Source organism: Pantherophis guttatus, chromosome 8 (assembly GCF_059756535.1).
Source record: "Pantherophis guttatus breed Tessera chromosome 8, ASM5975653v1, whole genome shotgun sequence".
In the NCBI taxonomy this organism is placed as follows: domain Eukaryota; kingdom Metazoa; phylum Chordata; class Lepidosauria; order Squamata; family Colubridae; genus Pantherophis; species Pantherophis guttatus.
In genome coordinates, this window is record NC_142070.1 from 70928567 (window position 1) to 70946895 (window position 18329).

At 41.1% G+C, this 18329-nt stretch overlaps 1 protein-coding gene across 2 annotated transcripts in view; it reads left to right on the plus strand.

Annotated features, from left to right (window-relative positions):
- CORIN (corin, serine peptidase) overlaps window positions 1–18329 on the plus strand; it is a 106066-nt gene that overhangs the window by 15597 nt on the left and 72140 nt on the right. For both annotated transcript variants that reach the window (XM_034411355.3, XM_087875299.1), the window contains exons 2-3: window positions 8474–8618; window positions 14819–15211. In XM_034411355.3, coding sequence (XP_034267246.2) covers window positions 8474–8618; window positions 14819–15211 — 538 coding nt within the window. The remainder of the gene's footprint in view (window positions 1–8473; window positions 8619–14818; window positions 15212–18329) is intronic.

Here is an 18329-nt window from a genome sequence, read left to right on the forward strand (position 1 = left end):
TTTCAGAATTGTATTTATATTTCACGCACTTCTTCATGTCAATAATGCAAGACATCCTACTGAAGCTGGAAAGCAAGAAAATTCTTGCATGTCATCTTCACATTATCATGTGTAAGCTGCGTGATTCTTTGCAAAAAAAATACAATGAACAGTTTTTTGGAATGAAAGTTTTATTTGCCTTACGTAAAAAACATTTGCCTGAGAATGCCGTGCAAAAGTTCAAGAAAGAAGCTATCAACGTGTATCAAAGAGCCATTGCATACCTAGAAAAGTGGTATAATTTCACCGATTCAGTATATGAGACGCTAAGTTGTTTCAAGCTAATTGATCGCAATAATCCTCCAACTTTAGAAGAAATGACGAACATCTGGTTATTATCACCATGGCGAGAAGAACTTCCACCCAACACTCTCTTCGATGAAATTTCTGCCTTAGAAGAAGTTTATGTTCATCTGCAGGGCGATTCATCCCTTGATAAGTGGATGTACTTTTTCAAGAAAGAGCCAGCTCCGAGTTTCCTGAAACTGTTCCAGTATTGTGCATCAATTCCGGTATCAAATGCAAACGTTGAACGAATTTTCAGCGTCATGGGAAATTTGTGGACTGATGAACGTAACCGACTGCTTGTACCATCAGTTCGAAGTGAACTTTGTATATTTTTTAATATTTCTCAACGTTGTACTGAAATTAAAGAATTATTCCTTAAACACAAAGAATTGATCAAAGCTGCGCAGTCAAATAAAAAATACACACGACAGCAAAGTAAAATGTAATTTAATATTTTACATATTATTATAATATATTTGATGTTTTGAATTTTAAGAAAAGTTTTGAAGTGATTATTTTAATAAGTGTTAAAATGTTTGTAAGAAAATATATAATTTAATTGTAAATTTTTTTTTTACTACTTAACCCCCCCCCCCCCCCGCTTGTCCACTATTTTTTGGAGGCAGACCTGGCAACCCTACGACGTATCCACCTCTTCAGGTCTGGCAAAAGGGGCATGTTGCAAATTATGTTTGTCAGGGAGTCATACAGGAGGAAGACAGGGGTGAAATTCAGCAGGTTCTGACGGGTTCTGGAGAACCAATAGCAGAAATTTTGAGTAGTTCGGAGAACTGGCAAATACCACCTCTAGCTGGTCCCAGAGTGGGGAAGGAATGGAGATTTTGCAGTATCCTTCCCCTGCCATGCCCACCAAGCCATGCCCACAGAACCGGTAGTAAAAAAATTTGGATTTCACCACTGGAGGAAGCGGGGTTTTTTGCCAAGGTCCCTGCCCATGTGGGACGTCTTTCTCCTCAAGGTAAGGTTGGCTCAAATTCTGTTGGTCTTCTAGAAGGCCCTTAAAATACAGTTCTGTCAACTGGCCTGAAATCATTCAAGCGACCTAAAATACTGCATATATTCTTACATTTTTTTTCTCTCCACAAACCATGCACTTATATGGCACTTGAGAAAATAATAAGGAAACTGAGATTCCTTAGAATCTGAAAATAGACACCAGAAAAATAACAAGACAGGTTAGGTTGGAAAAAGTGAATAATGTTCTGTTAGGAATATTTTGTAAGGAAGTTATATCACTCTATAATTATTCAAGAATTCTGTTTTGTAATTGCCCTTCAGAAAATCCAAAGAGTTTGCTTTTAAATATTTTTTTTCTCTTTATGCATAAATGCCTTGAAAACAATTTTCCTCTTTTTTCTTTCCAAAAATCAATGCTCATTCAATTTTCATGTCCTGCTGAGGATTTAATTTTCAGAGTTATTTTAACGGTTTCATGTACTGCTTCTGTTAGCATTAGCAATATTTGACATTGTAAAGGTTTGTGCTCTTAGGATCCAAACCTTCAGAGCTTCTCTGTTGCTGACTTGGGCTTGGAGAAACAGCGATAGAGTCGCAGCCAGCTTGCAGAAGTTCTGTGAGAGATTTAATAAATATTTTTTTAAGTTTTAACTCATCAGATCGCCAGGCTTTTCATTATTTTGCTAAAGCTGAAATACTATATTGGGCACAGGGAGCACAGCACTTCTGAATTTCAAATTTAGGCCTTTTCGTAGTCTTCCTCTTCCTCCTCCTCCTCCTCCTCTCTCTCTCTCTCTCTCTCTCACACACACACACACACAAATCGAGACAGACCTGCAACAGCTCACAAAAGTTTAGAAATAGTGTTTTGACTGCTGCACACAGTTTTATTATGATTTAAATTCCTACTTCTCAATTCTAAGTTCAGAACATGTTTTCGGCTCTTGGTATATGTTGGGGATACTGAGTGGAAAGAATGGAAAATTGTCTTGTGGCTGATTGGAGAAGACAATTCCAAAAAGAAACAAAGGATAAATAACTTAAATTTTGAAGCCTTTGCTGACACAGGATGCTGATAGAAGCCAAGGGAAGACAGTGCCGGCAAAATATTTCAAATTTCCTTGGAACATGGGTTTTGACCAGATCTTTTTCCATATCTGCCAACAAGATAAAATTAACACGGATGCATTTCACTTGGTTTTGCCATTTGGCATCCTCTTCCAAGATTTCTTGCACCAATTAGGAAACATATCATCCAAGATTGCCAATCATCCTTTTTAAAAAAAGGTAAAGGTTCCCCTCGCACATATGTGCTAGTCGTTCCCGACTCTAGGGAGCGGTGCTCATCTCTGTTTCAAAGCCAAAGAGCCAGCGCTGTCCGAAGACGTCTCCGTGGTCATGTGGCCGGCATGACTCAACGCCAAAGGCGCACGGAACGCTGTTACCTTCCCACCAAAGGTGGTCCCTGTTTTTCTACTTGCATTTTTTTTTTTACATGCTTTCGAACTGCTAGGTTGGCAGAAGCTGGGACAAATAACGGGAGCTCACCCCCGTTACGCGGCACTAGGGATTCGAACTGCTGAACTGCCGACCTTTCGATCGACAAGCTCAGCATCTTAGCCACTGAGCCAACCCATCCCTAATCATCCGTTTTAAGAAGGCACAATTTGGGTACTCCTCATATAACTTTAATTTCAGTCTAGGACAGTGATGGCTAACCTTTTTGCCATCGTGTGCCAAAAGCAGGGGGAGGTGGGGTGGTCGCGCATGTGCGTGCCCACACCCATAATTCGATGCATCCTGCCCCCCCCCGTGCAAGCACATGTGATCCCCCCATGGTCCCCCCACTTTTGGCATGTGATGGCACGATGGCCCGGTAGGCCTGTTTTTCACCCTTCCCAGGCTCCAGAGGCTTTCTAGGAGCCTGGGGAGGGCAAAAACAGCCTTCCCCATCCCCCTGGAGGCCCTCCAGAGGCCGGAAACAGCCCATTTGCTGACTTCCGGTGGGCCCAGAAGGCCCGAAAATCAGCTGGCCAGCATGCACATGCGTGCTGGAGCTGAGCTAGGGCAACACTCGCGTGCCCACCAATATGGCTCCGAGTGCCACCTGTGGCATGCGTGCCATAGGTTCGCCATCACAGGTCTAGGACATATCTAAAGTTCCAGAGATGCCAGATAAAGAGATAGGGTCAGGGGACTTGTCAATCAAAATTGTGAGTCACTCAACAGTTTACACTTGATCTTGCTTCCCAAATTCTGGATATTTGTATTGTGGTGGACCATTGGCTCACTTGAATCTCAAATCAGCCAAGGATGCCCCTAGTTGTTCAAACAGTAAAGGGATTTGTTTTCAGAGGTGCTCCGAATACAAGTAGTTCTTGACTTACAACAGCTCATTTACTGACGGTTCAAAGTTACAACACCACTGAAAAATTCAACCATCATAAATTTGAATCAGTTGCCAAGCATCTGAATTTGGAGCATGTGTCCATTGGGATAACGGTCATAATCATGAAAAATGGCCATTAATTCATTTTTTTCAGTGCTGTTGCAACGTTGAATGGTCACTAAAGGAGCTGTTGTAAATCGAGGACTATTTGTATCTGATTTAAAATGTTTAAAGTTTGCATGTTTCCGTAGATCCTTCTTGTAATACCGTATTAATTTTAATTTCAGATGCCTTTGGTCGTTTGGGTGGAAATAAGGCAGTTGAAGCATACTAGAGCCATCTAGTGGCCTGCTTAGAACATTTTTCCGTGTGTGTGTGTGTGTGTATATATATATATATATATATAAAACTAGTTCTGACATTTATAATTACTGACACCAATTTTAGTATCAGATAAACTCTTCCCTAATTTACAAGGAGATACTTGAAGAGGGGGAAGAACATTCAGGCTAGTTCAGTGGTGAAATCTACAATTTGTTACTACCGGTTCTGTGGGCGTGGCTTGGTGGGGGGTGTAATGTGACTGGGTGGGCGTGGCCAATTTTTAAAAAAACTTTTAAAACCATTTTTTCTACAACCTCTTCGGCGAAGAGGTTGTAAAAAAATGCTTTCAAAAGGCTCTGACGATCCCAGCTGAGTTTGCCTGATCATCAGAGACTTTTTTTCTTTTAAATGCCTCTGCTGATCAGGCAACTCAGCTTGGATTGTCAGAGGCTTTTAAAAGAAAAAAAAGCCTCTGCCGATCAGGCAACTCAGCTTGGATCATCAGGCATCGTCTTGGATCGTCAGCTTGGATCGTCAGCTTGAATCCTCAAACTCAGCTTGATCGCGCGGCTCAGCTGGGCATGGGGCGGGGCAGGGATTTTTGCTATCGGTTCTCCGAACCACCCGCCTCCATCGCTACAGATCGGTCGATCCGGTCCAAACTGGGAGCATTTCACCTCTGGGCTAGTTCATATAACAGTTACAATACAAGTATTCCTGATTGATATGGTCTTGATTTCCTGGTTAAGTCATCAACTGAAGATAGAAGATGGATGTTGTGAGGCGCCTCCTGAAAGATTGGTAGTGGCAGTGGGAACTACCAAGCTGCTATGCCATGACAGAATCAAGAGTACAGATAGTCCTCGATTTACGACTACAATTGAGCCCAAAATTTCTGTGGCTAAGCGAGACATTGGTTAAGCGAGTTTTGCCCCGTTTTATGACCTTTCTTGCCACAGCTGTTGAGTGAATCCCTGCAGTTCTTAAATTAGTTAATAACATGGTTGTTAAGCGAATCTGGCTTTCCCGTTGCCTTTGCTTGTATGAAGGTTGCAAAAGGGGATCACATGACCTTGCAACCGTCATAAATATCTTCTCTGGGAATATTGTACTGCTGGCTAGGGCATACAAAACCTTTGCCAGACCAATTCTCGAATACAGCTCATCTGTCTGGAACCCACACTGCATATCGGACATTAATACAATTGAGCGAGTCCAGAGTTATTTCACGAGAAGAGTCTTCCACTCCTCTTGCTCACAACAGAATACCTTATGCCACCAGGCCTTGAAATTTTGGGCTACTGTTGTGGCTCCGTTACCTGAGCCTGTGTTATCGGCAGGAGAGGACTCCGAGAGTGAAGGAGAGGAGTTGGCAAGGCCTCCCTCTCCAGGACCCTCCTCTCTGGCAATACCTTCGGTGTCTGCCGAAGGTCAAGAGATAGGCCCGGGGCCAATCACGTCCACGCAGCCACAGGTGGACAGTAATGAGGGAGATGAGTCTTGGCTGGATCCTTGGCAGTGTCGCAGAGATAAGTGTGCGCAACAGAAGAAGAGGCGTGCCAGGGATTAGGCTGAGTCATTGGACCACACCCCACAGGGTATAAAAGAGGGTGTGGTGGCCGGTTCAGCTCTGTGACAAGCAAAAAACAGATATCGGATGACCTTCTTTGTATTTACTGGACTTTGTTGATTATTGTGTATTGGCTTTGTTCCCGGACGAAGGGAGAAACTCCCCCCTCATGAGTAAAGAATACCTGGCAGCCAGACACTGGGTTGCTGCCAATTCTGATACCAGATAAAACTGTTGTCGGCTGAGTTCTTTAACTGTTGTCTGTCTGTGGGGGTGCGTGTGTGAGACGGGGACAGAACAACTACTTAGAACTTTGCCGCCTTTGGTCTGACCTAAGCTAGCACATAAAATTATCTGCTACAACATCCTACCTGTCAATGACTACTTCAGCTTCAACCACAACAATACATGAGCACACAATAGATACAAACTTAAGGTAAACCGCTCCAAACTCGATTGCAGAAAATACGACTTCAGCAACAGAGTGGTCAATGCCTGGAATGCACTACCTGACTCTGTGGTCTCTTCCCCAAACCCCCACAACTTTAACCTTAGACTGTCTACTGTTGACCTCACCCCATTCCTAAGAGGTCTTTAAGGGCCATGCATAAGCTCACCAACCTGCCTACCGTCCCTGTCTTATTGTCCCTATTTATTTGTATCCATTTCAGGTATTCATAATCTTTTTTTTTTTAATTTTTTATTTTTTTAAACAAACAAACATTTAATACATCAATCATTCCTTCCGTGTGACATCTCGGTGTTATCTCCAATCTTTTGTTATTTCTTCTGTCTTTGTTCTCATCGAATCAATTACAACAATTCATCACTAACAAAATATTCTGACTATAGCATTTTTATGCATAACTATTAATTTACTTATTTGTATCTCTTTTCTAACCAATAGTAGAATTGATTCCATACCTTAAAATATTCTGAATCCTCTCTTTCTTTAATCATCAAAGTCAATCTATTTATTTCTGCACAATCTAAATTTTTTTTAATTACTTCTTCTTTCAAAGATACTTTCTCTGCTTTTCTGTGTTGTGCATACACAATCCTTGCCGCCGTTATTACATGTATAATCAGATAAATATTTTCTTTGCTAATTTTTTCTGGCAGGATACCCAATAGGAGCAGTTCTGGTTTTAAATCAATACATTGTTGTATCATTTCTTCCAGCCATATCTTAATCGTATTTCAATAATTTTTTGCTTCTGGATATGTCCCCCACATATGATAATAAGAACTTGGTAACTGGTGACATTTCCAACTTTTAGCTTATTTATCTTTAAACATTTTTGTCAGTTTCTCAGGGGACATATGCCATCTATAAAACATTTTATATTAATTTTCCTTATATGCAGTGGACATTGTTAATTTATAATTCCTTTCCCAATGTATTCATAATCATGTTTATACTTATATCTGTAATCTTATATATGCTTGACAAAATAAATAAATAAAATAAATAAATAAAAATAAATAAATATGAGTCAAGGATCGGTTCTCTCCCCCCTGCTCTTTAACATCTATATGAAACAGCTGGGTGAGATCATTCGTGGTTTTGGGGTGAGGTATCATCAATATGCTGATGATACCCAGCTTTACATCTCCACCCCTGACCACCCTAGTGATGCCCTTTCTGTGATGTCCCATTGCCTGGAAGCGGTGCGGGTTTGGATGGGGAGAAACAGACTCAGACTCAACCCTTCCAAGACTGAGTGGCTGTGGATGCCGGCATCTCGGATCTGGAGGTTCCAACTTTAATGATTGGGGGGGAGGCTCTTACTCCCTCCGATAGGGTTCGCAATCTGGGCGTCCTCCTGGATTCTCAGCTGTCCTTGGATGACCATCTGATGGCCGTAACCAGGGGGGCCTTTGCGCAGGTGCATCTTGTGCACCAGTTGCGCCCTTTTCTAGACCGGGATGCCCTCGCCACAGTCACTCATGCCCTCGTTACCTCTAGGTTGGACTACTGTAACACCCTCTACATGGGGCTGCCCTTGGGATGCATTCGGAGGCTCCAGCTAGTCCAGAATGCAGCCGCGCAGGTAATTACAGGGGCCTCTCGATACTCCCGTGTAACACCTCTCCTGCGCGACCTGCACTGGCTGCCGGTGGCGTTCCGGATTCGTTTCAAGGTGCTGGTGCTTACCTATAAAGCCCTTCATGTCTTGGGCCCGGGGTACTTGCAGGACCACCTCCAGCCGCTCTCCCACCGTCCCGTGCACTCTCACAGAGTGGGCCTCCTCAGAGTGCCTTCAGCCAAACAATGTCAGCTGATGGCCCTCAGGAGGAAAGCATTCTCTGTGGGAGCCCCGACCCTCTGGAATGATTTGCCCGCTGAGCTCAGGACAGCCTCCGACCTTTCCTTCCGTCGTGAGTTGAAGACATGGCTCTTTTGTCATAGCTGATCCGCTATGGGTGTACATTGTTATAATTTTAAATTGTTTTAATTGGGTTGTTGATTTTAATTTTATTGTGATTTGTACTGGATATTGTTTTTATAAGCCGCCCTGAGTCTCTCGGGAGAATGGCGGCATATAAATCGCAATAATAAAATAATAATAAATAAAGTTGCCCAGCATCTGAATTTTGATCACATGACCATGGGGATGCCGCGGGGTTCGTAAAGTGTGAAAAATGATCATAAGTCACTTTTTTCAGTGTTGTTGTAACTTGGAATGGTCATTAAATGAACTGTTTACAAGTCGAGAACTACCTGTATTCAGTGGCTTCTGGCCAAGAGAGTTTGAGAGCTCCAGCTTTTCACCCTACAAGCTCAGCCATTTCTGCTAGAAAAAAAAATACTTTGATTCGGTGGCAGTTTTCTATTACAGAGTACATATAGAATTATAAGTCTCGATCTCTCTGTGTTTCAGGTTCCAGGAACAGATGAAGATAAAATGGAGGATGACTGTTCTCAGAAACTGGCCTCCGCAAAATACTTCCGGCTCTTATTGCTAATACTAATTCCTTGCGTCTGCACCCTTATACTTTCGTTCGTGATTCTCCTTTCATTTGTAGGTGAGTATCGGAAAAGATGAGTGAAGATATAGAATAGAACAGAACAGAACAGAACAGAATTTTTTATTGGCCAAGTGTGATTGGACACACAAGGAATTTGTCTTGGTGCATATGCTCTCAGTGTACATAAAAAGATACATTCGTCAAGAATCATAAGGTACAACACTTAATGGTAGTCATAGGGTACAAATAACAATCAGGAAACAATATCAATATAAATCGTAAGGATACAAGCAACAAAATTACAGTCATACAGTCATAAGTGGGAGGAGATGGGTGGTGGGAACGATGAGAAGATTAATAGTAGTGCAGACTTAGTAAATAGTTTGACAGTGTTGTGGGAATTAGTTGTTTAGCAGAGTGATGGCATTCGGGAAAAAACTGTCCTTGTGTCTAGTTGTTCTGGTGTGCAGTACTCTACAGCGTCATTTTGAGGGTAGGAGTTGAAACAGTTTATGTCCAGGATGTGAGGGGTCTGTAGATATTTTCACAGCCCTCTTTTTGACTCGTGCAGTATACAGGTCCTCCATGGAAGGCAGGTTGGTAGCCATTGTTTTTTCTGCAGTTCTAATTATCCTCTGAAGTCTGTGTCTGTCTTGTTGGGTTGCAGAGCCAAACCAGACAATTATAAGTAAAGGATGTTGAACTTCATCAATAATTTGTTCGCACAAAATACTTGTTTTTCTGCAGTGTTAAAAAAGCCATCCTTGAGATACTAATTTCTGTCTTGAAAGGCAAGCAAAACAAACTCTTTGTGGAGCTACATTGTCTTGAAGAAATTGCATTAAGAGGCAATTGCGCTGAATTTCAATCTGTGTCAATTAAAACTTTGCTGGAATCGTTTCTTTTTAACAGCTTCTGAAATTCTAGCACATCGAGGAGGAGAATTCTACCCAACTGATATATCTCAATGATACATTTTGGATAAATTTTGAAAGCCTAGGCTAAATATACATTTATAAACTATGATTTGTGGCTTAGTGTGATGTATTCACTCAACTGTATCTGAAAAATGTGATATACAGTATTTTTTTCCTAAATCCACAGTATAAGGACAGTGAAAGAATTAAAAAAATAATCAGGTATTACTCTGTAGCTAACAGCTCTAGTTTGTTTTACTTCCAGTTGCAATGCTCTTGGGAAGAATGCAAAAATAAATCAAATTCTGTTTCTGTATATTTGCTGTAGACTGAGTAATGCCCAAGGCTCCCAGGAATATTTTAAAGGCCAATAAGGAAATTATTTGGAGGCACTTCTTTTCATCCACTGGGTAGCTGTTGTTGAAAATTGTGTTTCCATTATTAAGTCAACCTCCTCCAGGTTCTTGAGAAACGGGGGAGGAAATTTTAAATTACTATTGAGTGGTACCTCTCAGTGCTTATTGTTCTTTGATTCCGGGAGGCGCAATGAGTATCAAAAATGATGAGTACCAAACACATTTTTCCCATAATGAATAACGTAGTGAGTCACAAGGCAGCGGACACCGTCAAGTTCTAGATTGTGCGTCGAGTACCAAACGAACGATGAGTACCTGGACAAAATGTTTGCCTCAACATGCATTGAATACCATGTTCGACGAATTTCAAACAGTTGAGTACCAAAGTACCACTGTAATTACATGAAGTTGAAATATTCATTTACCTTGTGTAAAATCACTCTTTAGCTTAGTGTCTCTCAACCTTGGCTACTTTAAAATATGATGGTTGCTGTATTCTGGGAGTTTATTATTTATAATATAATATATATTATATATTATATAATATATATAATAAATAATATTTATTATTTAAATTAGCAAAACGGCAAGGAAATGTGATAAAAGAAAGAGAGCATGGTTGATACATATTATCATTGATATGTATTATATCCGGGATATATTCCTTCGGTGAATAGCAATAGCACTTAGACTTATATATCACTTCATAGTGCTTTACAGAGTCAGAATATTCCTCCAACAATCTGGTTCCTTGTTTTACCGATCTCAGAAGGATGGAAGGCTGAGTCAACCTTGAGCCGGTGAGACTCGAACTGCTGGCAGTCGTCAGAATTAGCCTGCAATACTTCATTCTAACCACCACCACAGCTCTTAATCAGCTAATATTGTTGTAAAAAGATTATAATCTACATTCAGTAGGGACAGTGGTTCGTATCGCTGCTTTGTGGTCTGAAAGATTTTGCAAATGTTGGCCAAGTGTGTTGTATAAACCCCGAAAATTGGATCACTTCCATCTTTATAAATCAACTTGATGAAGCCTTTGCTTTTTCAATTGCATTCATTAAGTTTGTAAATGACTCTACCAGATCCTCAAATTCTTTGTAATATGGAGATAGTAGCACAACTGGACTGAGTGTTCTTCCTGAGATAATTTGTTTTGTCGTCTTTTTCACTTCTTGAAGAGTTATGAAGTATATATAATATTTTACTTACATCGGCCATTCAATTCTCCGATGGCTATTTTTAAAAAATATTTTCTTGGTGAATGAGACAGGAGATTGGAGGCGTTCATGAAGAAAGGATCTTGTAATGAAGTTCAGAGTCACGGAAGAAACTTCCTACTAATTCACATAAAAGGTTTTTTTGTTTTTTTTTTGTTTTTTTTATTTAGATGCCGCCCTTCTCCGGAGACTCAGGGCGGCTTACAATGCGTTAAGCAATAGCCTTCATACTTTTGTATATTTTATACAAAGTCAGCTTATTGCCCCCACAAACCGGGTCCTCATTTTACCTACCTTAGAAAGGATGGAAGGCTGAGTCAACCTTGAGCCTGGTGAGAATTGAACTCGCAGTAATTGCAGGCAGCTGGAAGCTAAATACTACCTTTAACAGTACCATTAGTCTGCTGCGCCACTCAGGTTCCAGGTTCACGAACGCCCCAGGTTCATTGAAAATGGGCAGAGCTTTAGTTGCACAATTGTAGTTGTCATCTTGGCTGGATTTTTTACCCATATCTTGCAGAAACCCCTGTGGAAGACAGACAGGAGATTTGTACAAATCCAGAAAATTGGATTATTATTATTATTATGGCTAATTGCACATTCAGCTAGATATTTAGATTGGATTTGGCATTTTTATCGACCCATCAAGTCCTTCCTATGGACCTGTTCGATGATGTTAAAGGTTGCAGGATGTAAGCTTTTCCAAGTAAAGCTGCCTTTTGCAATTGACTGATAGTGATTTTTATCAATGCCTATGGTGTTTAAATAGTGCTCCAGTTCTTTTAGAATTGCATCCAATATGCCTATTATTGTTGGTAGTACATTTGATTATTTTTTTGCCATTGTTCTGCCCCAGCTACGGACCCCAAAGAACGCAGCACACACAAAGTCCGTACAAACCTTAGTTTACTAATTAAGGACTACTAATGAGCTTTCTTAGTAGTTGTTCGAACACAAGTACAGTTTAAATCAGTCTTTTCTAAAAAAAGGGCTGTTAATTTAACTTCATTAACAGCCGACAAGAATCCAAAGAATAATAACTCAGTTCTGAGGCACAGTATTTCAGATAACTGTAATCTTACTGTGGTTGGCAGAATGCCCAGAAGCAATTTGCAGAAAAACTGATGAGAGAAACGAGCTGAATCAAACATTTCTGGAATCAAGACGCGAAGGAATATGAACAAAGTTGTTTCCTACAAATTGCTTCAGTCGTCGTCCTTCCTTAAATAGGCTAGGGGAGTGGCCAATTAGCCCCAAGCCTTACTCTCGAGGAGACCTCCTCCTGAGGTGCCACTCCTGCCTTTTGGCAGCTCTGCACACCCGTGCATTGAGAAGAGGCTCCTCCTCTTCTTCTTCTTCACCCATGGAAGCTTCTGGAGGTTCTGAATGCCCTGGCTGAATCCCCACCTCTGGCACCACATCTTCTCCAGCCTCCTCATTGTCCGACTCGAGTGCCAGCTGCACAGGCCGCTGGCACATCACGACACCAGCCTCCTTGCTGTCTGAATCAGCTACTAGCTGCACATGCCGCTGATGGGCCACAACAGCCATACTTCTATTTCTATTTGGAAGTCTTCGTACATTATTGCCTTCTCTTATATTTTTCTGTCTCCAAGAACTGCCACGTCCACTCTCCAGACTTCTGTGTCTTTCTTATTGACAGTTGTTGAGTGTGGGGTGTTACATGGCAGGTGCCAGCCTATTTGAAATCTACAGTCCCAGAGCACTTTAATTTCTTCATCAGCGATTACTTTCTCTATTTTATGGTCCCACCAGTTCTTGCTTGCAGGCAAATGATATTTCTTGCAGATCATCCAATGCACCATGGTTGTTATTGTAGATATAAAAATATACATGCCTGTTAAATTCTCAGGTTTTTGAGATGTAAAAAAAAAATAGATCAAGGGAAATCATTTCAGAATTTTTTCCACCTTTAATATAACATATAAGCTATACAATTCAATTGAAAATCAATCAATTTAAATAAGAATGTTGTTTTATAGAGATACTTAGAAATAGAATCTGTATATAGAGGTTAAATAGGATAAGACCGTGATGGTGAACCTATGGCACGGGTGCCACAGGTGGCACGCGGAGCCATATCTGTGGGCACGTGAGTATTGCCCTAGCTCAGCTCCAGCGTGCATGTGCGCACCGGCCAGCTGATTTTTGGGCCTTCCGGGCCCACTGGAAGTCGGGAAATGGGCCATTTCTGGCCTCCAGAGGGCCTCTGGAGGGTTGGGGAAGGCTGTTTTCACCCTCCCCAGGCTCCAAGGAAGCCTCTGGAGTCTGGGGAGGCCAAAAAACGGGCCTACTGGGCCCACCATTAACCTTTTTGCCGTCATGTGCCAAAAGCGGGGGTAGCGCGGCGGGATGTCGCATGCACATGTGCGGGGGTGCGGGGTGGCATTGAATTATGGGTGTGGGCACACATGCGCACAACCCCCCCTGCTCCCCATGCTTTTGGCATGCGATGGCAAAAAGGTTAGCCATCACTGGGATAAGAGATACCGATGTAGGAAAAGCTGTTATGAGTAATGTAATTTTGATGTGTTTGTCTTTGTGTGTTTTATAGTTTTTTGTTTGTTTGTTTGTTTTTTGTGTGTGTGTTGTATCTTTTTTTTTTTTTTGTATTGTGTATTTTAACTTTTGGAAACTCAATAAATATTATATTTTTAAAAAAGAAAATCAAACTGATATAATCTAGGGCAGTGATGGCTAATCTTTTCGCCATCGCGTGCCAAAAGTGGGGGGAGTTGTGTGTGCGCGTGCCCACATCCATAATGCGCCCCACACATACACATGCATGCGTGACCTTCCGCACTTTCCCCCGCTTTTGGCACACGATGGCACAGTGGGCCTGGTAGGCCCATTTCTCGCCCTCCCCAGACTCTAGAGGCTTTCTAGGAACCTGGGGAGGGTGAAAACGGTCTCCCCCCCCCGGAGGCCCTCTGGAGGCCGGAAACAGCCCGGTTCCCAAGTTCCGGTGGGCCCAGAAGGCCCAAAAATCAGTTGGCTGGCGCGCGCATGCATGCTGAAGCTGACCTAGGGCAATGCTCGCCTGCCCACAGATATGGCTGCGGCACGCATGCCACAGGTTCACCATCATGGGTCTAGGGGAAAATAACAATAAAAAACTACAATAATGTGGCTGCATAAGTATACACACAATATGTCCATAAAATTCTTTCTTCAAGTGAAAAGATTTATTTATTTATTACATGTATTTATATGCCGCCATTCTCCCGAAGGACTCAGGGCGGCGAACACAAGTTAAGAAACAAGTACAATAAAATCCCATTTTAAACCAAATAACTAATTAATAGTAAATAATAAAACCCGGAATCAGAGTCAGCCTATTTGTTTGAACAGCCGAGTCTTCAGGTCCCGACGGATCAGAAAAGATGATGGGGGACAAATCATAACATGTTACTAAATTCTTGTGGAATTCTTTGAACACACTATACATCGTACAAAGGATTGTAAAGTATGTTGTGAGTACTGTATTCTTAAATTATGGTGTTATAAAGTACATTTTTAAAGGTGCAACTGGCTAGATGAAGACTAGGCAAGTAAATAATACATGGGAAATTATTGGCAGTTGCCATGATGGCTAAAATTAAAAACAAAAGAAAATAAAACATGTATCTTATTGTCCCAATATTGCAGTTTTCAACTGTCTTTTCATAGAACAGTTTGTGTATGGAAGTTAATATACGTTTTAGATACGCTGAATGTGCTTTATTATTTTTTTCTCAATGCAGGTGTGTTGGGTAAAAAGTCCCTTCATTCAAATGGAAGTGACATCCATTTTCCTAACATGAATAAGAGTGACTCGGTTGTGGCTCCAACAATGGACAATAAAATAGAGCTCACCTCTTGGACAACAAGCCAGTCCTTTCAAGTCAACCAGATGCACCCCAATATTACTATATTTAGAGAAACCTCTCAGGTTGTCTCTGAAACTCCAGCAGGGAAAACTAATATTACAGATGAAAGGATTTCGATAAATAAAAACTGGTCAACGGCAGAGGAGGCGGTAGAAGAGGAGCTGGGGTCCACTCACCCATCCATCAAAGTCGCGATCAAGATATTTTCTGACCCTACTGTTAAACCTACAATACTGCCCGCTGTGCAAGATGTGGGTTTTAAAAAAGGTAGGTTTATATTAATGTGGATTCTTAATTAGGGCACAAGAAAGTGGTGTGAAACATTCTTACACTTGCAGGTACTGTTAGAGCAGGGGTGAAATGGTCCCGGTTCAGACCGGATTGCCCGATCCGGTAGCGATGGTGGCTGGTGGTTCGGAGAACCGGTAGCAAAAATCCCTGTGCCTCCCCACCCCGCCATGCCGAGCTGAGCCACATGATCATCAGAGGCTTTTTTTTTTTACTTTTAAAAGCATTTTTTCTACAACCTCTGGCCGAAAAAATGCTTTTAAAAGTAAAAAAAAAAGCCTCTGATGATCGTGCAACTCAGCTGGAATTGTCAGAGGCTTTTAAAAGCATTTTTTTACGACCTCTTCAGCCGAAGAGGTTGTAGAAAAAATGCTTTTAAAAGTAAAAAAAAAAAGTTGGCCATGCCCACCCAGCCACATTACCCCCCCCCCAAACCACGCCCACAGAACCGGTAGTAACAAATTTTACATTTCACCACAGTGTTAGAGGTAATCCTCGACTTACAACATTTCATTTAGTGACCATTCAAAGTTAACAACAGCACTGAAAAAAGGGACAGGACCATTTTTCACGCTTAGGACTGTGACAGCGTTCCCGTGGTCGTGTGGTTTACATTTGGATACTTGAAAACGGGTCCGTATTTATGACCGTTGCAATGTCCCAGGGGTCGCGTGATTATCTTTTGCGACCTTCTGGCAAGCAAAAATCAACGGGGAAGCCAGGTTCACTTAACAATTGTGCTGCTAATTGAACAACTGCAGTGATTCACTTAACAAACGTAGCAAGAAAAGTTGTAAAATGGGGCAAAACACACTTAATTAACAAATTTCTCGCTTGTCAACATAAATTCTGGGCTCGATTGTGATTGTAAGTCGAGGACTACCATACCTGTACTTAGCAAAGTTGGCTTCCATAGCATCCCTTTCCTCATTTGAATTAGATAAAAGGTACTTAGTGATGTTGAGTCCCTCACAGCCAGATGCCTTAGTGGTTATTGGGAACATGTTAATACAAGCAAAGGTGAGCTATTGCGGATCCCAACCAGGGCAACAGTAGACTTAAGCTGTTTATTTTTGGAAAAATCAACAGCAGAAGTATGCTGTCGCTTAGGAAATACCTCTAAGCTTATTAAAGTACATTAACCCACTTGCGTTTGAAAAGAGCAGCTGCTTCACTTCTTAAAGCTGTCTGTTTATTCAAGGGACTGGCTTCATTGGCCGGAGTTCCAAAATAATTAGTCTCATTGTCAGCACTTCAACTGCATTTACTCTAGTGCTGACATAAGAAGGAGAAGAGGGGGCAGCTGGCAAGAGGACGCTTGACTTCTCATCTACTTATTTTCCCTGAAGATAATATCCCCTGGGAGATGAGATGGGAGGGGGGACATTCCTGGGAGTTTAAGTAGTAGATATGGGGAGAGTGATTTGGAAGAAGGCCAACGAGACGCAGAGAATTGGGGAACGGAAAGGGAAGGTTTGGGGTCAGGAAGTCAGAGTTGGCTACATCATGATCGGGTACAGGTTGTCATGCTTAATAAAATGAAAGATTTCTTCAAAGACTATCTGTTTGGAAATGCAATTTATATTATTTGAGATGACATCGAAACCTGACACTCATTTAACTCTTAATTAGAATTAGAATTCTTTATTGGCCAAGTGTGATTGGACACATAAGGAATTTGTCTCTGGTGCATAAGCTCTCAGTGTACATACAACAAGTGATAAATCATTATTATAATCATAAAATACATTTCGTCATAAATCGTAAGATAACCAAACTCAAGTGATATGCATAGGATACTAAATACGCAAACAACATAAATCATACTAGGATACTAAATAAAACAATAGAAATTGTAAGATACAAGCAGCAAAGTTATAGTCATAAGAAGATAAGGAAAAAGATAATAGGAAAGATGAGAAAGATAATAGTAATATCTAGCCCTAGTAAGTAGTTTGAGAATGTTGTGGGAATTAGTTGTTTAACAGAGTGATGGCATGAGGAGAAAAAATTGTGTCTAGTTGTTTTGGCATGCAATGTCCTATAGCATTTAACTCTAGCATTTATTCATAGCATCTAACTCTAATTGAAACAAGCTACCTATGTTGTTTTTAAACTGAACTTTAGCATAAATAAGTATGTTTGAAATAGCAATTTGAAATAGCAATTCTAGCATTCTATTTCCTTCATTTTGGCCTAAGACTAAGGCATGTTTTCATACTTGTGTTTACATTCATTCATGGGTTTTGGGAACTGCTCTGAAAAATGTCAAAAAGAATAAAAAACTGAATAAAACATAGTACTTTATTTTGGAAAATACCATTCAAGAAATTGTTATTTTGATTTCTTTGTATAGCATTTCTTTGTACTGTTCAACAACAGTTACAGACATCCAGACTTCCTGAAAGGCAACACAGAAAAAAGAAGGAACCCGGAAATTGATGTACCAAATATTTATAGTGTTGCAAATAACTGATCAAAAGCAGGCAGGATGTAAAAACTGAGCTCTGCTAACCCACTAGAAACCTTGAACAGATAATCCTCGATTTACAACTTTACAACTTTAATTGGATCAACTTTAATTATGGTTGCAAGCAGTGGTGAAATGTAAAATTTGTTACTACTGGTTCTGTGGGCGTTGCTTGGTGGGGAGGGGTTGCTCTGTGCAAAACAGCTGAGAGCAAATCAGCTGAGAGTCGGGAAGCCGATCCAATCAACTTGTGCTGATCAGACTGTGCTGAAGCTGAAAGGAGCTGTTTTTTCTTGTTGTTTGCTTGCAAGGAGGCAACTGCTGCGAGGCAGAGGCCAAAGGCTAAGGGCCAGTGGGTGAGTGGCCTCACTTTTATTCGATGTATAAAACGCACCTAAATTTTCACCCCCTTTTAGTGGGGAAAAAGATGCGTCTTATACTCCAAAAAATATAGTAGTCCCAGAAGAATATTTATAGCTCAGGGATTGAACGGTGAGGTCCTTGGGGCTCTCTTCAAGAGAAAAGTTCTCTTGCACACTTTTCATATCCAACTATTAGGTAATATCCACGCTAGAAGAAGTTTGCTCCTTGTTTACATGGCTTGTCCTGTCAGTGTTGGTGGGAGTG